Consider the following 26908-nt stretch of genomic DNA (forward strand, 5'->3'; position numbering starts at 1 on the left):
GAAAGAGAGGGCTGGCCCAGTGCCATCAGGGGCTAGCCTGGGGAGGGAGGCTCCTCCCTCCCTAACTGTCATCTATCGACCTCTGAGGGAGAGAGAGGGCTGGCCCAGTACCATCAGGGGCTGGCCTGAAGAAGAAGAGCCCTCCCTCCGGTCCATCTGCCTTGGTCCAGGCCTCAGAGGGAGAGAAGAATGCTGGACCTGATCCTCTGCCCCCCTCACCATTCCCTTCTCCTTTTGTGTCGTGTCTTTTAGATTGTAAGCCTGTGGGCAGGGAACTGTCTGTTATCCCCTCTATTGTAAACCGCTCGGATTCCCAGTGATTGGGCGGTATATAAATAAAACCTATTATTATTATTATTATTATTATTATTATTATTATTATTATTATGTAACCAGCCAAAGGCCAGTTTGGAATCATGAGCCAAAGGCAAATCAGTGACAGCATTGGACTGTGACCTCTTGTTTTCCCTCACTCCCATGGGAGATTCCTCTTGTCACCAGGAAACAATCTGGGTTTTATTTCCCAGCGGTGTAGTGACGAGAGATAATTTTGGAGCTGACAAAATCCTGAGACTCTCTGGGAGCTGCAGCGAGGCCAGTTGTCTTTGCCAGGAATCTGGAGTACTTCCCGTCCCTTGGGAAGGCGCCAAAGGAGAAGGCCAAACCTTCTAACAAAAGAGTGAACAGGTTTGGCACATTGTAAGTCACATTCCCTTGAAATGTCGTTTTGCACTTCTGTCGCAAGGCAGTAGTAAGGCTCTTGACTCAGAAGCAAGGCCTCCTGATTCTGATGGGATCGGCTAATGGGGAAAGTCCACTCAGGATTTTGACATCAGAGGTAAGCTGTACTGACTTCAGTGGGATTTGCTGTCATGTAAAGGACTGTCTATAGTATCATACCCTCCATTATTTCATAGATCAATAGACAAAAGTGGCCAAGCAACATCAAAGTGTGGTCAAGATGGCAAACGTTATAAATGAGGATGCTCAGACAAGCTTGGATAAGCTGCAGCAGTATATGTATAAATATCCGTATATGTATATGACTGCCTCAGAAATGCTCCTTGCCTTCAACCTGTGATGTGATGCAAATGCATTTACATTTAATCAAAGAATGAATGAACTGATCAGTGAAAAGGCAAGTTACAACTCAACTCAGATGCTGTTAAGCGGCATTTTGCTTTCCATTTTTAAGTGATTCATTCTGCATTATGCCACATATTTAATCAGAAGAGCAGTTCTTACATTATACAAAAAGTAAATGAATACCACCTGGATTTCCCTGGCTATGTCTACTATTACTACTGCTGTTTCCCCTCTTCCCCCTCCCCGTCCTCCTTCTCCTTCTTCCTCCTCTTCTTCTTTCTCCTCTGTCTTTCCTCCTCCTCCTTTTCCTTCCATTCAACAAATGGAACTGACAATCAACAAAGACCAATATAATACCCAACAGCAGCCTGCCTTGGACCAACACAAGTGCCTGGCATTTTAGGTACTTTTCCTTTTAGGATTCCTCTAGCGTGATAAGGCAGTAATGTTAAAAACAGATGCTTACCAGACATGGACCTTACAGAACTACCCAAATTCCTGCAGAACTACGCCCACTTAGAAAGATGCAGGTCCCCAACAGGATTCTTGCCCTTGTTGTTTTTGTTGTTGTTGTAAATCAGGAGTGAGGAACACACAACACATCCACCAGATCCCATGTTCAGATTGTTAAAATCACAAATTCTTTCCTTTACATTTATGCAGGTTTACAGCATTTGCCAGAAAAGTGATGACATTTTCACTTGTCCCTACTTTTATCCTCTGTGGGGTTTTTTCTTTATCACAGAAAGAAAGATCAATAGTTAAGCACGGAAGATGGGGAGAAAGAGAATGGTTCACCAGCAATTCAGACATCGCCCATAAAAACTTTTTGTCTCATCCGGATACCCAAAGCTTGGCAGATTTGTACATAAAGGATGCCTCACAATGCATCTCAAGAAAAATAAGAGGCAAAGGACTGTGTAGAATTGGAAGGCTGCTGGGATAAGTATACAGGCTTCTCTATCCACCCCAAGACTTCTTTTCTCCCTGTCACTTGAGTCCAAATTACTCAAAGGAAATGGACTTTTAATTATTCATTCTCTCGGTAGACCTATTAAGAAATAATAAGATGGAATGAACATTCCAGAGGCTTGAAAAATCTCTGACTGTAATTGATGAAGTCTCTGGGAGGAGAAGAGGAGAGCAGCTCTGAATCCCATCAGAGAAGGAGAAATAAATTAGCCAAAAGACGTATGTCAAATTCCACCACGTCCAATTAATAAAGTGTCAGAGAGGACAACCAGTGTCTACACTTGGCTTTTGATTCAAGAAGCTGCAGCTCATAGCAGTAAGACAAGATCAGTGATCACTGGACTTTCGTGTGAACTCCAAATAGCAAACTCAATCTCATTGCTATTCCATGACTACCTTCATGCAATAAGTCCCTTTACTGCAGTTCTGCTTCTCAAGCAGTTATGTAGTGTGAGTGAGTATGATTTTGCTCCTCTTACCCTTTCCTCCAGCGATTGTGGCCGCCAACAGCTCCCTGAAGCTGGCTCCTGTGTGAACATTCACACAGAAGCCAGCTTCAGGAGGTGGCTGGCAGTTGCGATCGCTCATTCCCCCTCTTCCACCCAGTAGATGGGGTTTGGCATTGCAGAAAACAAATCACACAGCCATGGATTGCCAAAGCACTATTGTGGGGGAAAGTGTGCTAAGGCATGATGCCAACTAGAGTGATTGTGGTGGGACCTGCTGGTGGACAGGGTCATAGGCAAAAGTATGGACCAAAAACATCAGTGCATTTTAGTTTTGAAGTTCTTAACTGTCAGTGACTAACCCTTGATCCAGTGTGGCATGTTGTTTGAGCATTGGAGTGTGGCTCTGAAGGGTTAGATTCCCCACTTGGCCATGAAACCCATGAAACTTGGGCAACTCACACTCTCTCAGCTCAGAGGAAGGCAATGGCAAACCTCCTCTGAACAAGTCTTGCCAAGAAAACCCCATGATAAGAGTCACCATAAGTTGGAAATAACTTGAATGCACACACACATAAGTCATGAGGCAAGTTAAGTTGGTGCATTATTTAGATGGAATTGAGTCCAAACAGGACTTGCGTCCGACTAGAGTCAGACTAGAGTCAGTCGACTCAAGTCTGCATCACTGCCCTCTTTGCCTCCTAACTTTCCACCCAGATTCCTCAGAGAAAAGCTAAGGGAGAATCGTATTTATTGCCTTCTACAAGCAGTGTAAGTGTTTCTTTGTTGGAGCAAATGTGCAGTTCATGACAGGATGAAAAGAAAAAGGAGGGAAAAGAACTGCTTCCAGAGGATATGACAGGTCTTCAGAAATGGAGGCACATTTCAAAATCTAAAGTCTCTTTTGCCTCCAGGCATTGCTTGTCTCAGCAAAGCCCTCAGAGAGCATAGGAGTCTGTCAGGGTAGAAAATAAGATGCCAACACTTTCCAGATGGCTATGGTGGCACGAAAGTAAACATTAGGGTTTTTTCCTCCCAAGTAAGAATTCTGCTTCCCTGTGGAAGTTTTCTCCAGTCCCCAAATTTCTAGCATTGCAGTGATGCAATGAGGAAATTATTTTGCAGAGGCTACTCAATGCCTATCAAATATAGCCAGTGGAACTGTCATTTTAAAAACCAGAGCTGTAGTCAAAATAAGTAATTGTCCCAAATTTTAGCATGGCAAGGGAGGAAAGATTCCTCTCCTGCGACCCAGAGACAATTCTGGATTCTTCTTCTCGATCATCCCACGTATTGCTAAAATGGTGATATTTCCAAACCAAATATAGGTTTCTGCCCCAAGGAGCTTGCAGCCTAAAATTGAACAGGAAAAGATAAAGGGAGGAAAGGAAAGGATATACAGGGAGAGATCTTCTGCCTTTTGGAAAGAAGATTTGTCCATCCACACAAATCACAGGAATGTGTGGGGATCACATTTTGGATCAAGGATTCAGGAAAGGAAAGGCTCAAATCCCTTTTAATGTCCTGCTAGATCCTACCCAAAGTCCATTCCATTCTGGAATATGGAGACCTGTAGCTGTTCTTGGTGCTGCAGGGAAACTTCCATTAGAGCAATTACAGAGGATGTGTCTCTCCAGCAAATTATATTTAAAGGCAGAGTATCTTAGCTGATCTTGGAAAGTAAGCAGGGTCACCCTGGATAGTACTTGGATGAGAGACCACCAATGAATACCAGGTGCTGTGGAGGCTATATTCCAAAAGAAGTCAATGACAAACTTCTTCTGAGTGCTCCTTGTTTGAGAAAACCCTATGAAATGTATGGGATTGCCATAAGTCAACAGGCAGTTTGAAGGCACAGGCACACACATGTCAGTGTTTGGGATGTGTCTCTGTGCAAGAAAGAGAATGAGCAGATGAATGAAGAGACTATAAAAGGCATAGTGACACCTGAATTGTTTTTAAGGTGGGCAGGGACTCACCATTGGCATGCAAGTTATTATTAGTTTTGCCTCCTTGCAGGGGGAAGAGCAAGTTACTTTTCCCATCCATTATCTTTCGAACATCCTTCCCTGTAGGAGGTGGGCCACCCTCAGACATGGACCAACATCCACAAGTAGTCGACACAAGAGGAAGAAAGATGGGTTTGATGATGGCGTTCTCTTTGATGCGCATGGGAATGTGGTGCATTAGCCGGGGGCATCAGCCTGTTTTCCCTGCAGCTCTCCTCCAGTGACAAAACTCCTTGAGCATTTTAATTGCACCTCCTAACTCCTTCCATGTTGTCAGTCTGACTTTCTTTGTCTTTGCTCTAGTCCAGAATGGACAAAATGTGGCCCTCTTTTCTTTGCAGAAGAGAGTAACTTTATTGTTAAAAGCTAAAAGCCATCACAATTTGATACTGGACCAGCCAGTGAATGCAAAAGCAATCTAAAAGGACAGAGGCACAGAATTTATGGAATAATAATAATAATAATAATAATAGAATCCTATCAATAAGATACAGTAATACAACAATAATGATAAAAACATATGGCAAATGAGACTTCTAATCATCATTTCTTTTTCATATTAACATTTGCAAACTGACCTTTCGCTTCCTCCTTTTGCTCTAATGTATCAGGAAGGTAGGAGTTTGCTGTCGCCGATGCTGACCACTAAGAGCTTCAAGCCTCTAGATCTGACTTCCTCCTATTAGAATAAAATGGATGTTTTAGCCGCAATGCCAAGGTCATGCCAAGCAAAAATATAAAACACACTGCATGTATACAGAAAGCCACCAAGGCTACAAGGGAAGGGGAGCAACAGCCAGAAAAAAGTGTGATGTTTTTGTCTATTACGGATTAATATCAGCTCTGCCCTATGTTCTTTTTTAAATGATTACCTGGACATTGTAGCTTAACAAAATTTGTTGTTAAAAGTGGGAAGCAGTGAGAAAACTGTGACATTTTAAAAGCAGCTAGATAAATGGGGTGGCAGAGGATTAATAGGGGCAATCCGCCAAATTGAGACGGGAGGCGAATCAGCTCCATGCCATTGAGCAGTAAAATGAAAATCTGATGTCTTTAAAAATGTGCTAAGCTTTCACAGCCTTGGTCTGTGACCCCTTTATCGAACACGCAACTTCAAGTGGCACATCGCCCTCTCAATATTGCATAGAGGAAATAGGAAGTTGGGCATCACATTATATAGCTTGATGAAAAGAAAGCACAGTGAGAAGATTAAAATTTCATCAGGATAGAGGGACACTTAAGGGTTGTCAGAAATTCCCTTGTCTTCTTCCTGGTATGGACTCCAGGTGACCATCATGGCTCAGAAGAACCACACTGATGGAGTCGTGTTGTGACAAGAATGGAGACGATGGCACACATTTGACATGTTGGGTTCCATTTTTAAAAAAATGTTTATTGGCAAAGCTGAGTGGAAGGGAAGTTTGAAACGGAGATCTAACAAACAACAAATTAGGGTCGACATCTGAATTACATTAGATGTTGCCAAGTGGCTTGTATGGGGAGGGATCATTTGTTGCAAGAGATCTGAGCAATGACTATAACCATGCCCTATGAGGAACGTCTTAGGGAGCTGGGGATGTTTAGCCTGGAGAAAAGAAGGTTAAGAGGTGATATGATAGCCCTGTTTAAATATTTGAAAGGATGTCATATTGAAGAGGGAACAAGCTTGTTTTCTGCTGCTCCAGAGAACAGGACCTGGAACAATGGATGCAAGCTACAGGAAAAGAGATTCCACCTGAACATTAGGAGGAACTTCCTGACAGTAAGGGCTGTTCGACAGTGGAATGCACTCCCTCGGAGGGTGATAGAGTCTCCTTCCTTGGAGGTCTTTAAACAGAGGCTGGATGGCCATCTGTCAGGGATGCTTTGAATTGGATTTCCTGCATGGCAGGGGGTTGGACTGGATGGCCCTAGTGGTCTCTTCCAACTCTACGATTCTATGATTCTATGATTCTATGACTCTGGAGACCAGGGTTTGATTCCCTGCTTGGCCATGAAACCCACTGGGGACCTTGGGCAAGTCACATACTCTAAGCCTCAGTGAAAGGCTATGGCAAATCTCCTCTGAAGAAACTTGCTAAGAAAGTTAGCATTATTAACCCCATTGTAGGTTTGCTTTAGGATCCCCATAAGTCAGAAATGAGTTGAAGGCACACAGCACTCGCATGCACACTATAGCTATATTCCCATAAGCCAGCAGCAAAGCATGTTTTCTGTTATTTTATTTTTAGTGGCAGGGAAATTGTGGAACTGCTGCTTTAAAAAAAACCTGGTAGGTCCTTGTACACATGGAACTAAGGCCACCTCTTCAAAGTGACCATGCTTTCCTCTCTGTGGGCCATTCAGCATTTTGCCTTCCATTGCTTTGCGTATTTTCTTTTCTCCATCAGAATCCGAATGAGTCACTTTGAACCCATTGCCCCTTCCCCAGTGGCACATGCATATGAGACCCTGACAACATCAGCTGCCTTTTATTGACACTCCTAGTCAGAAGCATCAGTCATAAAGCCGACAGCAAGTGCATTCAGGTGGGAAGAACCGAGGCGGCTTTGTGCGCTGCCGGCTTTCCAGAGAGCACAGAAACGGCATCGTGCAAACAAGAGTTGATGAGCATCTTGTCACTGCAAAGAGATTGACAAGGGCTTGTCACAGCCTGCGTTGTGGCATTGGCTTAAAGTGATGGAAGCATGCAAAAAAGCAAGCATTTCTTTCATTCCACTTCAGAGGAATGAATTAGCACACAGATAAAAAGTAAATAAATTGTGGACTGAGCTGCGAGCCAAAGGCAGCAAGCTATTTGTTGCCTGCCTATCAGAAGAGGGCCTGCCCACAATCTTTTGCTGCCTGACATAAAGGGCACGGTGGCAGCCACTCCAATGCAGAATCTGGCAATGGAAGCTATGTTCTGCGTTGGCAATGTAATAAGGTTCCCCCATACATCTGAGGAAGGGGACCATTTTAGACATAGTCTATAATATATATGGTACATGCACATAGAGAGAGTTGTAGTGGTTTGAGTGCTGGAAATGACTTAAAGGCAGGCAACAACAGCAAACTACCTTTGCCCTTCGAACTCTGTTTGCAGCACTTGAAGGAAACTGAGGACCAAAGTGGGAAAGTGGGAGGAAGTGAGAAAGGCTGGAACATTTTAAAAGCAGCTAGAAAAGTGGGGTGGCAAAGGAGTAACAAGGACTATGCTCACCGAACTGAGACAGTTGGAGAGTATGTCCTTTCTAAAGAACCTCCATGCCAATGAGCAGTAAAAAGAGAAGCTGATGTCCTCGAAAATGTGCTAGGCTTTGATAGCTTTGGTCTGCGACCCCTCTATCAAACACACAACGTCAAGAGGCACATCACCTTCTCAATATTGCATGGAGGAAATAGGTAGTCGAACATCACATTATGTAGCTCAATCCAAAGAAAGTGCAGTGGGAAAATTAAAATTTCATCAAGGTAGAGGGACATGGAAGGGTTGTCATAAATCCCCTTGTCGTTGTCCTGATATGGACTCTAGATAACCATTATACCTCAGAAGAACCATACTGATGGGGTTGTGACAAGAATGGAGACAACCATTTGACAGGATGGATTCCATTTTTAAAAACGATGACTGACAAGCTGATGGAAAGAGACATTTGAAAAGCACTAGGTTTAGGCTCAAAGTCTGAAGTGGGAAAGGTCATTGCCAGCTCTTTATGGAAAGATATCATTTGGCACAAATGGGACCTGCAAAAATGTTATGTCCCTTTGCAAAATTTGGGTTTCCTTCCTGATTACCATCACCCTCTGCCTAGCTTTTGCTCTTTGGTCACATAAGAATCCAACCTCCACAAAAGTGAGTTTTCTATTTCTTATTTCTCTTGGTTTGACTGGCTCCACAAGACATTCACAACTTCACAAGTGAGCAGGTGGGAAGGAAAGTAGAGAGAGACTGGAAAAGTTACTTTTCCATCATTCATTATGAGGAAAAGGAATTCATTGCAAGTAGGTAATTGTTCGCAAGAGCTTGTCCGGTGCAGTGGCTGGTGGTTCCCATATAAGGAGGGCAAACATTGTCCCCATCTTCAAAAAGGGGGGAAAAGAGGATCCCAACAATTATCGTCCAGTTAGTCTGACATCAATACCAGGAAAGATTCTAGAACAGATCATTAAACAGATAGTCTGTGAACATCTAGAAGGCAATGCCATAATCACAAAAAGTCAACACGGGTTTCAGAGAAAGAAGTCATGCCAGACAAATCTGATCCCTTTCTTTGATAAAATTACCAGTTTGGTAGATGAAGGGAATGCTGTGGATACAGTATATCTTGATTTCAGTAAGGCCTTTGGCAAGGTTCCCCATGACATTCTTGCAAACAAGCTAGTGAAATGTGGGCTAGACAAGGTAACTCACATGGATTTGTAATTAGTTGACTGGCCGAACCCAAAGGGTGCTCAACAATGGCACCTTTTCATCCTGGAGGGAAGTGACCAGTGGGGTCCCACAGGGCTCTGTCCTGGGCCCAGTGCTATTCCACATCTTTATCAATGACTTGGATGACAGAATTGGGAGCATAATTATCAAATTTGCAGATGACACCAAATTAGGAGGAATAGCTAATACTCCAGAGGACAGGATCAAAATTCAAAATGACCTGAATAAACTAGAAAGTTGGGCCAAAGCTAACAAAATGAACTTCAACAGGGAGAAATGTAAGGTACTGCATTTAGGACTCTCCCTCCTTGGAGGTCTTTAAGCAGAGGCTGGATGACCATCTGTCGGGGATGCTTTGATTGAGAGTTCCTGCATGACAGAATGGTGTTGGACTGGATGGCCCTTGCGTGCTCTTCCAACTCTACGATTCTATGATTCTATGAACTGTCCAAGGTACCGAGACTTTGTTCCTAAATAGGTTCAGGACCATGGATAAACTCATTTAAAGTTTGTGAGCACCTGGAATGAATTCATCACATCACTGCCTTCAGCTGCTACTGGGCCAAAGCAGCCTTTAAAGAACAAACATATACTTGAGGCTTCTGGGGTTTAATGGGTCTTTTTGGGCCACTTTTTTCAGTGTGGGGCCAGGCCAAAGGAGAAGGTTGAGAGGAACCAGGGGTCTAGAAGCTGTACAATTCCAAAACGTATTTGAAGAAAAACAGGGCGGTGTAGTGGTTTGAGTATTGAATTAGGACTAAGAGAGGCCATGGAAACCCACTGGGTGACCTTTGGCAAGTCACACTCTCTCAGCTTCAGAAGGCAATGGCAAACCTACTCTGAAGAAACCAGTTCAAGAATTAACTTGGAGGCACCACACATTGTTCGTAATGGATTACAAGCAACTGGTGATTTGTAACTAATGACAGGCAACCTGTTCTTTGTACCTGGTTACTTCCAAGCTCTGCTCTTCTGCTCACCTCACAATGAGCTTTGCAACCTTCTCTCATCTCTCACAGCGGGGCAGAGAAGAAGGATTGGCAGGTCCCACATGTGTGATTCTGAGTCACCCGGTGTTACTGATCTCCATTGTTACGAATGACTCGGAGCTGCCTACAGACACATCGCTCAAGGCTGCGGAACAAAAGCAAAAGTGCCTGAGGAGCTCTGAAGAGTTTCTCACATTTCTGCCGTTGCCACCAGCAGCTAATGGTAATTAAATCAATCTTCAAAGCTTCCCCACCCACAACCCCACAGGTTGTATAATGAGAGCCAGCTCCAGCATGGGATGGAAGGAGAAACAAAGCGAGGGCTGGAAAAAGTTGGCCAAGACCCTGCATGGGAGGCACAACTATGTCTATGCTCCATCTCCTGATGCCACCTTAAATGCCATCTCCTGATCCGATCCCTGAAACCCACCTACGCAACAGAGTTCTGCAGATCTGGCAAAGAGGGCACTGCAGGGTGACATATCCAGTCCTCTGCTGCCAGCAAGTGAGGTGCAATAAAGGGTTGAGATCAGACCCTGAAGAAGTCCTTGCTTCTGGTCCTTGCACCATTGTCTGCTGGCAAGAAGGTGCTGGTCATGTCTTCCTGCAGCTGTCTGTTCACCAGCAGCTCAGATCTCTTTATTTGCCCAACTGCGTGTGATAATAATTTGTGCTATTACTCGCCATTATCACTTTGTTTGTGGGATGCTTTAAATGGGCTTTAGTATCTCTTAAATGCTGAAATTAGCTCCAGTGTGATAAACTCCACAGATAGATTGATGCCTGCAGATGCTGTGGAGATTTTGTACCATCCCCAGTGTTGAAGTCAAGTTTCAGTCCAGTCTGTTTCTGTACAAAGAACTGAGCTGGGGAGCCATCATCTTGTCTTCCACCTCAGGCAGCAAAATACCTTGGGTCAGTGCTAGCTCTGGCAATCATGTCCTTCTCCAATGTTTTCCTTCCTTGATGATCATTGTTGAAATAATGTTCATTTCATTCCGGCTGTGTCTGTGCATCCCCTTCTTTGACCTTTCCAGTGGCTTTCAAAGTTGGGAATTTTGTGCCTGCAAGACACCAGATGGAGGAATAAAGAAAAAAGAGTTAGAGAGAGAGAGAGAAGGGGAGAAAGATGGGAAAGGGCCCAATGATGAATGATTAGGGATTTAAATAGCTCTCGCCCTGGCTGCAATTGAATATGAAGCTCCTGGAATGATATAGCAGATGTTTAAAACAGATTGAAATGTCACACTAGGCATGGAGGGTGGAACACAGTGTTATCAGATCCTTCCCTCTTTTCTAATCAGCCTGTTCCTTTTGCCCGACTCGCTCCGAAGGATGACTGAGTGAATGTCCAAAGTTGAGAAGAACAAAGCCCACAGGGCCAGCTCAGGCCATGGAAAAATGCAAGACGGCCAGCGTTCAAAGCCAGAGCAACAAAAGAGTCCTCCTGCGGAAACTCAAAAGACTTCCACTGACATCTTGTTCAGTAGTCATAAGATCGAAAGCTAGAGTTCTTGTTGCAGCGTGCCTTCAAGCGGTTTCCACCCAAAGGTGACTCTATCACAGGGCCTTCTTGGCAAGATGTGTTCAGAGGGGGGTTGCCATGGCCTTCCTCTGAGGCTGAGAGAGTGCGACTTGCCCAAAATCACCCAGTGGGTATCCATGGCTAAGCTCTGGATTCACCGTCTCATGAGAGTAATTGAGTGCAACATTTAGTCATGATGTTGACTCTCAGTGCAACGGTAGAAAGTTGCAGATGTTCTAGTTTTGTAGTCACCAATGCATTGTCCACCAACATTCACACAAAGGGTCTAGCTCCAAATCCAAAGATCGGTGGCTTTTTCTGCTCCAACACTCCAACAACTGGGGCTGATTCAAGACAACTTGAAGGGCTGAATTAAACGCCATGCTTTGGAGTACGCTGGAAGCGAACGTGGGCCTCTCTTCAGTAAAACATATTTTCTTTTCTCTTTGTGTCTTAATGGAACCCACATTGATGCGCAGATAGGAATGAACCACTCCGCCACTAAGCTTTTTGCGTCACTCATTAGATTTTGCTTGGCCGGGCCCTTTATGCACATGGCAAGAGAACCATTTCCTTTAAGCTACTTACCTACACAAAGGGATAACTCATTGTCAGGCTGAGAGTAGCTACTAGTAATGGAGCTAGGCGCAGGGCTATGGACTTGGAGAAACAAAGCTAGCTAGCCCCTTCCCCTCCAAAATAGAATTTGCTAAAAATAGAAGCTCCCCAGGAACGTAGAAGCCTGAAAATAGCCGTTTTCTCATGGACAAGAGATGGCCCCTTCGCAAAGGCGTTGCTATTAATGTATAATCGCCCCTTAGGCCATCCAGCTTATACAAGACAAAGAAGAAAAAAGTGTGTGTGTGGCAGGGGAAAGAATCCTTGCCGTATACACAGAGTTTTACAAAGAGCCATGTTCGCAACAAGCTGGAAATATAGACACATTACCCTTGTCAAGCTGTCCTCTAACTTCTCTAGGGATGGTAATTCAGGCAGCCAAAAAAGATTTCAGACGCATCAAAATGTCAGGAAATATGTTTCTTTTCCTGCATCAAGAGAAACAGAAATTCAGAATTCATTCACACATATACCCCAAGGCTGGCCCAAGACATTTTGTGGCCAGAGGTCAAGAACAAGACGGCAGCCACGCTTCATCATTCCAGGTGCACAAGCCAACTGGACTGGTACCTGAGTGGGGCATAGGAGTTTATCACACAGGAGGCATCCCAGGTGGAAACGGGATTTAAAATGGGGTTTAAAACCTCCCAGAAGCCTAAGAAGACATGCAAAAGTACAACTGATTTTCAGACACATCAAGGTTAATGCAATATTAAACTGGCTAGAAAGTCGACAAAACACAATTCTTTTTGTTTCAGGATTTTCCAGAAGTAAAAGGAATCGCGTTTTGTCTACTTTCTCGCTGGGTTAATGTCATGTTAATACATCTCAACAACAATGTCGTCTGAAAATCAATTGCGCTTTTGCGTGTCTTTTCTACTTTCTGTCCAGGTTAATATTGGGTTAACCTCGACGTCGTCTGATAATAAATCCCCTTTTTCATCCTCTTTGGGCAAAAGGAACCATCTGAGTATGAGAAACCAATTGCATCTATTATTTATTTTCAAAGGGAGAATGAAGGTTATTGTCAATGTAGTTTACGTAAGCAGCGCTGTTTACTCTATCAGACTGATTATTAAGTAGCTACAAGCCCAATTATTTTCTCCGTCTGTCTGGAGAGTCATGATTAACGAATATACGCATGTCCCTTTGGGTCAGCTCTTGACAATATACTTTGCAATCAGCTCCCCTTTGGTCACCTTCTCCAGAATGACTGGAATAGCTTAAACAAATGGGGGGGAGGAAAAGGTATATATATATATATATAGAGAGAGAGAGAGGTTAAAACTGACCTATGTGAAAACAACCCCACCAAAGCGGCATTTTCCTGTTTTAGGTCCCGTTCTGCACGGGAAAAACCCCGATTGTGAAGACAGTGGTCCCATGTAAACTTCCAAATGGTGTATTTGTGTGTGTTGCTTCTTTCCCCCGAGTCTTTATTTCTTCTTTGTTCTTGCTCTAAGGAGGATGAATACCTGCAGCAGAGCTCTAGCCTTCCTCCCTCCGTTTAGTATGAGCATCCTTTGGAGGCTCATTTGTTAACTGGCCTATCGTGTCCCTTTCGCATTTAGCTCAATATTAATTAATAAATAAAGACTCTTGCTTTACAAGCCGGCATTTGTTCTTTCCAAAGAGCCTTCGGATATTGGAGGAATTGAACAGGTTTGCTCACTCCTTAGAGGCCCGATTTTGCTAAACACCAACACTGACACCTGCTGGTTTTTAGTCTAAAATGACTTAATCTGGATGCAAAACACACTGCAGAAATAATCCAGTTTGAGACCGCTTTGACTGCCTTGGCTCAATGCTAGGGATTTCTGGAAACTGTAGATTTGGGAGACATTTATTAGCCTTCTAAGGTTAGAGAGCTCTAGTGCCGCAATAAAAATACTTTTGTTTAACCTTGAAGGCTGTCTGGACATATAATTTTTTAATTTTACTTAATTTTGCTTAATTATAGATTGGGAGCTTGTGTATTCTGCTCCTCATTCACTTTCAGTGGAGATCCCGCCCTCCCAAGCATGTTAAAGGAAAGATATTTAGAAATGCATATTAAGTTGTATCCCGCTTTTCTTCCAAAACTGGGACCCAAATTCCATGCTGCCATGGCTCAGTGCTATGGAATTCTGGGAGTTTGGCTTTTGTGAGGCACTGAGCCTTCTTCGCCTACATCTCCCACTATAGAATTGGGGTCAAACTGGATTTTATACACAAACACACACACATATATAGCACTGCTCCCTCAGAGTTGCAGAAATGGGGTCAAACTGGATTATTTATATATCAATATATCTATCTATCTATCTATATATATATAGTTCTGCTCCCTCAGAGTTGCAGAAATGGGGTCAAACGGGATTATTTATATATCAATATAAATAAATATATATCTATATAGCACTTTTCCCTCAGAGTTGCAGAAATGGGGTCAAACTGGATTATTTATATATCAATATATATATATATATATATATATATATATAGTTCTGCTCCCTCAGAGTTGCAGAAATGGGGTCAAACTGGATTATTTATATATCAATATATATATATATATAGCTCTGCTCCCTCAGAGTTGCAGACATGGGGTCAAACTGGATTATTTCTATAGAAATATATATGAATATCTATAGGGCCCTGTTCCCTCAGAGCTGCCTCACTCAGTTCCCTCACTCACTCTTCTATTTTCTCCCTCAAGATAGCTCCACCCACTTTAGGGGCGGGGCCAAAGACGACGACGCTGCGCGCGAGAAAATGGCCGTCCTCCTCTAGTCTTTTCGCGCATGCGCCGTGGCTTCTTCTCGGATACTCCTCAGCAGCTTCAAAATGGCGGACAGACCAGGTAAGCGGTGGCTGAAGGAGGACACTTCCAAGGTGACCTCTCTCTGGCGGCCCCAGGAGGAGCCCTCGCGGCTATTTCCCCCTCTGAGCCACCTTTGGGGGGGGGGATGCTCAGGCTCTGTCCTGGGGTGGGTCGGGTGGAGAGTGAAGACCCTTTCCTTGCTCCTGGACCAATCCACACTGCAGAATTAATGCAGTTTGAAACCGCTTTAACCGCCCTGGCTCAATGCTAGGGAACTCTGGGAAGTGTAGTGTTGGTGGAAGGGAGGTTAGGTGTTTTCTTTTCCCTCTGATCATATGTCATATGCAAGGATGGAGCAGCAGGCAGGAGTTCAACAGGCAGTGTATTATTGCCCACTTCTGCCTAGTTCTCCCCATTCCTCAAATTAACTCTAATTTTTAATTGTATCCTTTTACATTGTAAGCCTCACATTTGGGGACCTTGGGCCAATCTTCTCCTTCCAACCTTTCCTAAGTCAAGGAGACTAAAAAAGAGGAGGCAGAGGACCTAAAGGCAACAGATCCTGTCTGATCTTGGAAGCTAAGCAGTGTCATACATGGTTGGTACTTGGATGGGAAACAGCCAACAAATACCAGTGCTGTGGGCTATGTTCCACAGGCAAGAAGCAGCAAAATGACCTCTGGGTACGGTTGGTCTGCCACATTTGCAGCTTTGACTTTTGGGGACACAATTAATAGGTTCTCTCTAGGTCCTCTGGTGCAACTCTGCCAGAGGTTGACCATAGAGTTGTGCTGGAGAGCCTAGGAGCTCCTAGAGCAGTGGTTCTCAACCTTTGGTCCTCTGGATGAGACTTCAACTCCCAGAATTCCTGAACAATGAGCATACTGACTGGGACTTCTGGGAAATGAAGTCCAAGACATCTGGAGGCCCAAAGGTTAAGAACCACTCTCCTAGAGAAAACACTTCTCTAGGCATTTCTGGGGTCCTCCAGCATGAGTCTATGGTCAGCTTCTGGCAGATGTTGACCATAGAGTTGCACTGGAGGACCTGGAGATCCCTAGAGAGGAGTGGGTTTTTTAAATGCAGTTTCCCCACATTCATAGGGGTCCTTCACTCCTAACCACAGCAAATGCATTCCTTGCCTAAGAAAGCCCTTTGAAAGTCATATAGTCGCCATATACAACTTGAAGGCATACAGAAACAGGGGCACTTACATCCCAGCTCCTTGGAGAAGGTATGGGATTGAAATATTATCAAGCACATGATATTGATTTCCCATGATCAATCCTTTGCATTCTTGCTCTTGTCTCCACAGTTCCCATTAAAGATAAGCCGCTCATGGACGTGAAATTAGGGCAGCTGCCAAACTGGTTAGCAGCTCGAGATTACAGCCCGGCTGGGATTGTTAGAGGCTGTCAAGGAGGTGAGTATTTGGGAGACCTCTCAAACGTTCCTGCAAAAGACCTGTATTTGTATATCAAGAGACCTCTTTCCGTACTGGTCTTCCACAACCTGATTTCCTCCAGACACGTTGAATTATGAAATCATCTCCAATTTAGATCCAGAACACACTGCAGAAATAATCCAGTTTGAGACTGCTTTAACTGCCCTGGCTCAGTGCTAGGGAACTCTGGGAACAATTCCCAGGGTTCCCAAGCACTGAGCCAGGGCAGTTAAATCAGTCTCAAACTGGATGATTTCTGCAGCGTGTTTTGGACCTAGGATAGCTAAATGGACATGCTTGCTGGACATAACAAAGGTTATATAGTTGAACATATCTGTAGACAAGAGCCAAAAGACTTAGGGTATATAAAATGAGGGTTTACCCTTAGATACTAGTTTGGGAAGTATACACAATGGCTTCATTTATAGCAGCACCTCAAATACTGAGTTGTAATAGATGTTGCACAACTGTTGCCAGCTGTAAGCAGCCCTATATACTCCAGATATGTGGGACTTCAACTCTCAGAATTCCTGGCCATACTAGCTAGGGACTCCTGAGAGTTGAAATCCCACATATCTGGTTTTAGCAGGTCTCCTACATATCCCTTTGCTGTCTTCAGATATAAACATAATGGTGCCCCAGATAATTGTGGTTTTCCCCCCTTTTCACTAGGTTATAACAGATTTATAAAGAAGTACATTGATGTGAAGAAAGGAGGCATTGGCGGCATTGCTATGATGCTAACAGGCTATGTGATCATCAGCTACATCTGGAACTACGATCATCTTAGTAAGTAAACTTGATTTCATATGGTTGAAGACTGATGTTAAGAACTATCTAATCTTAAATGATCTTAGGAGAAGCAGTTATAGGGTATATAGATGTTAAAACTGCATTTCCAGGGACAATGGCCTTTTGAGTTGTACTCCAACATCTGGAGATTGTCTATTCCTGGGAAAGAGCATACATTCTAGTATTAGTCTTTAACAAAGAGATTGGAACACTTGAGTGGTTTGTGCTGTAACATTTAGATGGGTTGCAGTGGTCCATTGCCACTTTATTCTTGTTGTAGAAGCTAGTTTTGTAGGTATTTAAACATCCTGTGATCAAGAAATAGAACCTTCATGGCTAGAACAGATCTCTGAATTTAGGTCTTGAGACTAAAACACAGATGGGCTATTGCATTAAATCCACTTCAGTGCCGCCATAATGGATCTGGTTGTTTGCTTTTGAAAAACAAGTATAGCCCAAATAGGAAATAGTCAGGAAGTTGCTTTTATGGACTGCATTCTTCAGTTATTAGTGCTACTAAAGACACCTGACTTTGGAATCAGTGTAGTGGTTTCAACATTGTACTATGACTGGAGAGCATGGTTTGAATCTCTACTCACCCATAGAAACCCCGGGTAACCTTGGGCGAGTCCCACCCTCTCTGTACAGATATTGCCAAGAAAACTTTGTGATCGGGTTGTTGTAACAACTTGAAGGCACAAGTTGTCTTTGGTATGCCTACCCACATCTGTATTTGGGGCCCACACTGTTATCAAAACCTATTAACTCTAGGAATTGGATCAGCAATTCTGATGTTTAAGTTTGCTTGCTTTGGTAAATATAACTGGATTCTTGTACATTGTTTTGAGCACAAATAATCAAGAAAATGCATTCAGGATTGTCCTGTATGCAGAGGAAGAGTTAGAAAGTAATGCAGTTTAAATGGATTGGCTTGTTTTGCTTATACAGAGCATGATCGCTGGAGGAAGTATCACTGAGACTGAATGAACCAGAAGAATGCAAGTTGCCACTGACTGGCAGTGCGAGACCATTTCAACTAGAGGCAGCTTGGCTCTTATATGTGGATTTCTAGCCTTGCATATGTACCCCAAGACCAATAAAATATTTACTGTCAATGAAACTTGTAGAACTAATTTGAACGCTGTAACATAAGGACAGAGTCAGTGGAATGTGGTAGATTGCTGGGAGATCATGGTTTGAATCGCAGCTCAGCCATGGAAACCCATTGGGTGACCTTCAGAGAAAGACACTGACTCTTGCAGAATGGCAATGGCTAATCCCTAAAGAAATCTTGCTGAGAAAACACAAATACACACTTGCTACTAGTCAGAAGTTACACTAAGCACACAAGGAAGGTGTGGGAGTTTCTACACATTCATATTGTAGAACTGACAAAACATTTTAAAAATGGACTCATGACAGATAATTAGGAATGGTAACTTGCATTCTGTTAATAAACATATTCCTGTGGTTATGGAAAAACTGCAACTTATTTCACAAGATGACACAAGGCACTTAATAAAAAGATTTAATTGATCCTGGGTGAGGCAGCCTAATTAGGTTTTTCCTAGGCACATCTTACTTTCTCCCCATGCTTTTTGTCAAATTTCACAAATCAGCCCATCGTTTTTCATCAGAATACTGCAACTGAACACAGGAAAGGCACACTCAATGACAACCTAGCAAGCATGACAGTTCTTTCATGGGGTAAAGCTTGTATTGTATGGCAATTCCACTCTTGCTTCCACCTTCAGTTAATAGAACCATAAACATGGAAGGGATAACCAGGCTGGATGCCCTGGTCTCTCTACCACCAATTTTCTCAGGTTGAATCGGAAGAGCAGCAATAGTGTTTGGCTCAGTACAGTAGCAGTATTAATAGCTGCCTGGGCTTGAATCTATTTGATTTCAGCTATAACAGAATACATGTATATCAGCATTACCAAAAGGTACCAGTCATCTTCATGTAATTTTGGTTTCTTAGTCTATATTTGCACAGAAACAGCTTCACAAAAAGCTCCTTTTTTCACCTGACCAGCTGAGAAGTGAGCCTTTTTAACTTTATCCAGATACCAATTCATTACAGTGAATTCCTACCTTCCCTCTGTACAACACAAAAAGGGACTGTTGCAGGTAGCTAAGTAACTTTTTCCACCTGATGTACCAGAAGTTCTTGTACCAAACACATTACAAGTTATGTAAGCTACAGTGTCTTGTGCACTAATGCTTCCTATGTACTGCCATAACCAATACTATGAAAAAATGAAGACTATACCAAAACAGGAAGTGCCTATTCCAAATACTGCATTTAAGGAGACTCAGGTTTGAGAGGAGACACCCTGCTCCACAGTGTTTTCTGAATGAAGGCAGAGACCACGGCTACTATTTGTCCTTAAATAGCTGTACGTTCTTTCCTTAAAAGGTTGAAAAAGCAATCAAATACAAAATGAAGGCTGCAGATCAGTAGTTCTCAGTTAATCAGTCTTTCTGATATGGGCATTAAGGAAAAAGTGAAAACAGTTCAGGATAGTGGCGTATATAACCTGGCTCCCATATAAAAAGTGCTGTACATCTGAATGTCTCATTGTCCACTAAGAAAAGCCAAATGTCCTTTGGTACATCTGTTGGCATAATGTCCTTTTTCGCCGCACTGTTGGGAAAAGAGGAAAATGTTAAAATTAATACACACTAAGTTATAATCTTTTGTTGGAATCTCTTCAGATGCCAATTCACTTTTTTCTTTAATCTCAGTCTGGTAGTCTAGAGTTTAAAAAACTGGATTAAAAATGGCACAAGGTGTAAATTCAGCAGTTTGGGAGATCTTTAAGGCTTAAAAGGAATCAATCAGGCTCAATAATTGAGCTTATGTGGCAGTAAACATGTCACCAGTGATGTATACAGACTAGAGAATGTTTCCATGTTTTTATTTTAGGTCCAATGTCATATTTTATATTTGGGCAGACAGAAAATAGGTCAGAGTAACTGGCACACTGAAATCAAATGGACTTCAGCCAGCCTCAACAACAGCTAAGTCTAAATCTAATAACTTATGTATGTAGGCAATTTCTTCATAAGAATTATGATTTCCAATTCATTTAACTAAATCTGGGTTCACATGGAATGATGATTGTCCTAAAACATCACAGTTTCCAAAAGACCACCCCCAGAGGAAAATCCCAATTTCACCAACTCTGGCACTGCACAGGACAGAGGGAAAAATGGAACATGTTACAATAAAACATTAATGGCATGGTTCACTATTACATCACCTCCAGACCTCTGGGTTGGGGTGCGGAATTTAAAAATCCCCATTCAACTCTCCCTTACTAGCTGCTTACCTTGTAACACGTGACCTGCTCCAGCGGCCGAGGACCTCTGTTCCCTATACTATTGTTCTGAGACTGCATAACGCCAATAACCTGTGGAGTCCTCTGTTGGTTGGGAGAGGAGTTCAGACTGGTTAACTGGATGAGGGATGATGATCTCTGCAATGGCGGGTTGTTGTTTTGCTATAGAAGGGGAAAAACAGGCCACACAGGCAACTTGAACATCAGAGAACAAATTTTAAAATGTGTCCTTAACCAAGGCCTCAAGCCCTACCATCAGTTACTGTGGTTTACAATGCCAAAAAAATAACACAGCATGCCAGCACTGTGCACTACTTGAAATACAGCTATCACTCAAGTATGTTACTTTTGGACAAGGCTTTACAAATGCAGCATAAAGAATGCACTGTCTTAATTTGCAATGTTGAGAGAGGTTACCAGCAATAATAAAACAATAATGAATTGCAATGTCATAGATGAAATCTCCAAAAGACCGTATTGTAAGTACTCTGTATCTTTGCTACCTCCACCCCCAGAACTATTGTATACAGTAAATGTGGATGTGTATATCAGGGATTGGTTCAAATAAAACTTATATTTTAAAGAAGAAACAAATGCAACCTCAGACATCTGAAAAGTAGCTCACAATTCTGTAGAAGCAGCCGGAAATTTGCATACCTTTTGCTGTGGTTGTGTTGGTGGAGGCAGTGGTGGTTGTTCTGTGGTTCCCATAGGAAGCTCAAATCGTGGGCTGATTTTTAAAGAAAACGTATGTATAAGGAAACACACAAAGATCAAATAGATCCCTGAGCCCCTGATGAAAATGTTACTGTCCCAAATTATTTATGCATAGCTTCAGAGTTCCAATTTTTACCTAATCTTAGGAATGGATAACTTTCCATACATAATTTTGCTGTACAGATACAATAACAACATAATAATGAGTAAATATTTCACAGACATTGCTATAACTATAGTACAAGAGGAGGGGGTGGCAGATTCTCCCCAGTCAAGCCCTACTGAGAAAAGGGGTTATGTTGCTTCTTGTCAAGTCAGATTGACTGCAAAATGGTAAGACTACACCAGACATCCCTGAGTCAGTTCCCCAATGTGAGGGTTCTGGCCAGCTAGGTAAGAAAAAGTGCCCCATCGTCCACTTTCAAATCATCTAAGTTGCCTTCCAGCCCAAAAGTAACACAGAAGTTGCTGCTCCCCATTCAGGCAAATCAACTGTACCAGTGGCCAAAAGGTCTGTTCTATATTTTAGTTAACTCTTCAGCGTCCATTTACAGGTATTTGTTAGACATTTGCTTCACACATTTTGTTAAACACAAAATGCAATTCAATTTGCCTAGAGGCCACAATAACAGGCTCTTCCTATTTTTCATTTCCAATTACTACAGCTTATGAAACTGAAAATATTCGGAAGGCTATCTTGTCCATTCTTGTGATTGGTCAAGACCATCCATGTGACATAAAATCACACACAGAACAACTTTTCCAAGTCTGGCAGTAGTGCCATTAGAAAAGGCAGAAAGAGAGAGAGAGATCCTTGGCAACCAAACACCTTAAGATGACTTACAGAAGCCAGCCATGCCAAACTTTGGGGATCACTGCTCTATAGTATTCTAAGGTGCTGTCACACAACATGAGACAAAATTGCAGTTTTGATAGTGTGGTCCAGTTTGATAAGCAAAGCTTATCTGAAATGTATAACTAATTCACAGTGCACAGTGGATAGCCTATGAAACAAAAGCAAGAGGAGCTTCAGATGACATAGCGCAGAATCCACACAGAGGTTTCTAGGATACATAGCTGAATGGTGGAAAGCCTGCCAGCCAAGCTTCTGACATTTATGAATGGGCATAGGAGAAACTTTCACAGAAATGTATCCTGGCCAACATGTGGCATAGCAGATATATTGTGTAAGGCTAGAGGGAAAATAATCCTGGAATGTACTCACTGCATGAATTTGCAGGCAGGGCCCTCTGGACAGAAGCCCACCAAATAATTCACACAAATAACACGTCGAGTATGTCTGTGTCTGCAGAGCGGACCTGCAAGATGGAATTGTCTGGTTACATCTCTTATGTGCAATTACAGGAAATGTAAAGAGTGAAAAAGTGTTGCTTCCCATTACACCACCCAAAACCATACCAAGGCCACCTATGTGGCTTTTGATCTTTCAAGAAGCCACAATTTCACATTTTCAAATACCATTTCTCAAGTGCACTTCACATAATTTCTTTAATGACACACTCTCAAGCAGCCAAATCTCATACCATACAGCAAATCTTTCCACGCTCTAAGACATTTCATCTTTGCATTATTGTTATAAAATTCTCTCAACAATGGGAGACACCAAGTCATGACAGATAGAGAGAGAAAATGATCCAACAATAACATCCCGTATACATACCATGCTTACAAAAGCCTCGATCATACCAGGGGCAATCTTTTATCTTAGACTCTGGGTCAATGTGCAAGAAAGGGCACTCCTTGTTGCTGCATTCCCCTGCAGTAGACAAGAACACAATTTACTGGACTTTGCAGCAGAGAGAACATCATTCATCAGCATCAGAAACAAACAGCCCCCCAGGAACAATGATACAGAGTTAAGACGTCACTAACATGATTTCCTTTATCACTACAAGAACTGCTGCCATATCTCCCTATCCTCTTGAAGCAATTTACTTATTCAGGAAATTTAGACACTCACAGACCAGGTACATTAAGAAGGCAGCTAGTTAAATGTGTAACTTTGTCTTCACAGAGGTAAACAAGTTAAAGTTTTAGATTATATCATACCGCAACTCTAATCTCCACCATAATGTTGGTTGCACACTGACTGCTTCTTTACCTCAGGTGCAATCCAAAGGAGCTGGACATAAACAAAGTGTGTTACAATTACAGAAATCATATTGAACGGGGGACAGCATGTATCATAAAACTATGGTAAAGAGTAGGAGGACAGATGATCAAACACCACTACGCAGTTTTGTGAGTCAAAATTCAAAGTGCATACAAATATTGGTGTGCTTTTTTTCTCTTCTAAAAACTTCAGCAGAGCATCTCCAAAATGCACTAGGGCCAGCAAATCAATTCCATTCCGTTCCTACCTCCTTTTGAATCTAAGACTACCATCTAGCTTAACTTTCATGTCCTTCCTTATGTTATATTGCCAACCTAATGCTCTTAGGTGTTATCCTGAATAATATGGGTCAAGAACTAGAGAAATTATATGCAAGCACATAACCTGAACAAAATCCAGTAATAATTCAGCTACTCCACGGAGATTATTATTACAGTATTATGCTATATTTATATAGTACTGTAGATTTACACAGAGATGTAGTATAAGATGAATGCCTCTAAGTCATTGATTTAAATCTCATTAACTGCCCCAGGTATACCTCTGCAACATGGGATTGTAATATTGACATTACTTACAGAGCTACTGTATGGACCGCTGAGACAACAGATGTGGACAGCTTTGAATGATCTGAAGTGCCATATAAAATACCTCTCACTATTGAGCAAAACTCTCTATGCAACTCAAGAAAACATAGCAGGAGAATACAGCCAGATGCAAAAGCATTCTTACCGTACTTTGAGTAGAAGTAGCACTCTGGCATCTTGGTCATGTCGTACTCATGCAAAAATTCACATTGGTCTCCCTTCTTGCACAGCCCTCGCAGCCAGTGTTTGCAAACGACTGTCTTTTCTCCACTGATGTGTCGGAATGGACACATCCCTCCTGCAGGGAAGAGAAAAGATAAACATATAGCAGCTACCTTAAGAAGGACAGGCCCCATATGAATCAAGAGGAGAAATCGCCATATTGGAATCAGTCTTGAACATAAATATAATCTGTATATTTACTCATAGTTTATGTTGCACTATCACAACAGACATAACCTTTCCTGAAGTTTATCCTGAGATTATCAATGCCAGGCTGTCATATGTTTGTGTATATAAGGATGAATGCTCCAGTACACAGTGTGGTGGTGTGGATGTCGGTTGATGGCGGAGCATTATGCTGGTTTGTGTAAATATTGCTGTATCGTGATTGTAATTATTGGCTGCAACTAAGATTAAAAAGCCTCTTTGGAAGATCCTCAGCAGTTTGTGAACTACTTCCAGACTCAGCAGAGGTGTTTTGTCTTCCTGGCTGGCAGTCCTCTGCGTGTGGACACAGTTGTACCCCAGCGCTAACATGTCAGAATGTCCAGATTGCCACAAAGAGGAAGTCATGCCTCTGCTCCTCAAAAGTCACATTAGAAACCGTGAGAGCTCAACGCAGAATTTTATTTTCATACCTTAACCCAGTGGTTCTCAGCCTTCCTAATGCCACAACCCACAGGTTCAGAACCGCTACACTAGAATATAGAATCCTAGAGCTGGAAGAGACCCCAAGGGCCATCCAGTCCAACCCCCTGCCATGCAGGAAATCACAATCAAAGCATCACCGACAGATGGCCATCCAGCCTCTGTTTAAAGACCTCTAAGGAAGGAGACGCCACTACACTCCAAAGGAGTTTGTTCCACTGTCAAACAGCCCTTTCTGTCAGGAAGTTCCTCCTAATCTTGAGGTGGAATCTCTTTGCCTGTAGTTTGCATCCATTGCTCTGGGTCCTAGTCTCTGGAACAGCAGAAAACAAGCTATTATAGATTATGGTGCCAACCCTGGGTCATAGGCAACCCCATGAAAGGGTCATTCGACCCCAAAGGAGTCGTGATCCACAGGTTGAGGACCACTGCCTTAACCTGAAGGATAACAAAGATTAAAAAGCTGTTGCGAGTTCAGAAAGCCGCAGATAATTAGGCCTGCTTCCACCAAAGAAAACATTTCTCCTCCCTTATTTTGGAATGCCAGAGATTGCCAGAGAATGAACATTCAGTCCACTTGTAGATGCTCTACTTACTCAGCACAGTTGACTGAGACAACACTTGTAAGGCTCTCTCATTAGGGACCTGACTTGTTCTTACATCTCCCTTCAGAGCATACACTGAATATACAATGATGCACTGAATGAATCAATAATGTTACCAAATAACAATTAAGGAGTGACAGATTGATCCGCCTTTTCTCTTCCAGCGCATGTGCAGCTGTGGCTTACCTTTCCCACAGGCCGCTTTGAGAAAGAAATCACAGACAGCCGCTCCCGATTCTGTGGAGAAAGAGACGGAGAATGAAGTATCCAATATCTCACACCTCAGTTCCTTTCCATAGTCAAAATGGGGTGCCCTTAAGAGGGACTTTATCATATCATTAATGAATGAATGGCCCCAGAGCGCTCTCTGAGAGAGACGTCTCAGTGCCTCACAAAACGCTTCCCATAGCAGTTATAGGTCCAAAACACACCCCAGAAACACTCCAGTCTGAGGCCGCTTGAAGTGCCCTGGCTCACTTGCCAGGGAATCCTGGGAACTGTAGTTTTGTGAGACATTTAGCCTAGCGCTCTGGTGCCACAATAAGCCACAGTTCCCAGGATCCCTCAGCACTGAGCCAAGGCAGTTAAAGCAGTCTCAAACCGGATTGCTTCTGCAGTGCATTTTGGATCCGTGGCTAGTTCTTGAAAACTCCTGGGTTTGGGGTGTATATATATATATATATATGTATGTATGTATGTCTGGGGTCACGCAGTATAGATGCGCCCCATTCCTTCCCATGCCAGCGTTCTCTGAAGACGGCAGCCACAAATGCTGGCGAAACGTCAGGAATAGCCTCTTCCAGGACGTGACAGCCCCCAAAAGACTAATGAACTACAATTCCCAGGATCCTCTAGCAGCGAAGCGGGGCAGTTAAAGCCCTCTCTCTCAAAAGGTGTGTTTCTGGGGCCCTGTGTTCGAATCCTGGCCGGGCCACGAAGACTGAAAGGGTTGACTTTGCCCGAGCCGCACTCTCTCAGCCTCATTGGAGGGCAATAGAAACTTGAAGGCAGGCAATAAGAACCGGTTCGTGCCTCCTTCCTGCCTGCCTTCCCTCCTGGGTCCCTCCATCTCCAGGCCCCTGACGTACTGTCCATCCCCGGGAAGGGCAGCGGCTGAGCGCCCAGCTGCTGCTCCACCGCGATCTCCAGCTCGAACTTGATGTGGTCGACGTTGGCGATCAGCTCCTGCATGATGGCGGCGGCGGCGGAGGATTATAGCCACGGCCAGGAACCTGAGGTAAATAAGGGAGAGATGAAGGGCTGCGCGCGCACTCCCTGCTCCCTCAATCCGAACCGAACCGCCCTCGCCAGGGACGCTGGGAGTTCTTGACCCCGCCGAGGGTCACGGAAAGCCTCCCTCGGCCAATGAGAAGAGGTCACGCCCCCTTTGTGGGAGGAGCCTAACCGCCCTCGCGAGGGACGCTGGGAGCTCTTGACCCCGCCGAGGGTCACGAAAAGCCTCCCTCGGCCAATGAAAGGAGGCCACGCCCCCTTGTGGGAGGAGCCCAACCGCCCTCGCGAGGGACGTCCGGAGTTCTCAACCTCGCCTTGGG

General features: G+C 43.4%; 3 protein-coding genes across 5 annotated transcripts in view; 1 reads left to right on the top strand and 2 right to left on the bottom strand.

Annotated features, from left to right (window-relative positions):
* The window catches only part of NATD1 (N-acetyltransferase domain containing 1), a 159354-nt gene extending 146885 nt beyond the window's left edge, over positions 1-12469 (bottom strand). Inside the window, exons 1-3 of one of the 3 annotated variants that reach the window (XM_089540793.1) lie at positions 12390-12469; positions 9908-10061; positions 5092-5192 (exon numbers count right to left, since the gene is read on the bottom strand). The gene's annotated coding sequence lies outside the window, so the exon portion shown is untranslated. Of the gene's footprint in view, positions 1-5091; positions 5193-9874; positions 10062-12389 lie in introns of all 3 variants that reach the window. The other 2 variants (XM_089540794.1, XM_089540792.1) reach the window with 2 other exon arrangements.
* A 2323-nt stretch (positions 12470-14792) lies between these two features.
* LOC149306438 (ATP synthase F(0) complex subunit f, mitochondrial-like) lies at positions 14793-18215 on the top strand. The gene is made up of 4 exons (XM_089477149.1): positions 14793-14898; positions 16175-16282; positions 16976-17092; positions 18044-18215. The coding sequence occupies exons 1-4, from the start codon at positions 14883-14885 to the stop codon at positions 18070-18072; spliced, it is 270 nt and encodes an 89-aa protein (XP_089333275.1). The 5' UTR covers positions 14793-14882; the 3' UTR covers positions 18073-18215.
* A 392-nt stretch (positions 18216-18607) lies between these two features.
* LOC149306439 (cleavage and polyadenylation specificity factor subunit 4) lies at positions 18608-26727 on the bottom strand. The gene is made up of 8 exons (XM_089477148.1): positions 26444-26727; positions 25542-25592; positions 24026-24178; positions 22841-22936; positions 22385-22478; positions 21100-21172; positions 20434-20604; positions 18608-19745 (listed from the first exon to the last, which is right to left on the bottom strand). Exons 1-8 carry the CDS (start codon positions 26544-26546, stop codon positions 19677-19679), a joined length of 810 nt encoding a protein of 269 aa, XP_089333274.1. The 5' UTR covers positions 26547-26727; the 3' UTR covers positions 18608-19676.
* Between the last annotated feature and the right edge of the window lie 181 nt (positions 26728-26908).

This window comes from Sceloporus occidentalis, unplaced genomic scaffold (genome assembly GCF_023333645.1).
Source record: "Sceloporus occidentalis isolate IW3139 unplaced genomic scaffold, rSceOcc1.0.p SCAF_10, whole genome shotgun sequence".
Classification (NCBI taxonomy): domain Eukaryota; kingdom Metazoa; phylum Chordata; class Lepidosauria; order Squamata; family Phrynosomatidae; genus Sceloporus; species Sceloporus occidentalis.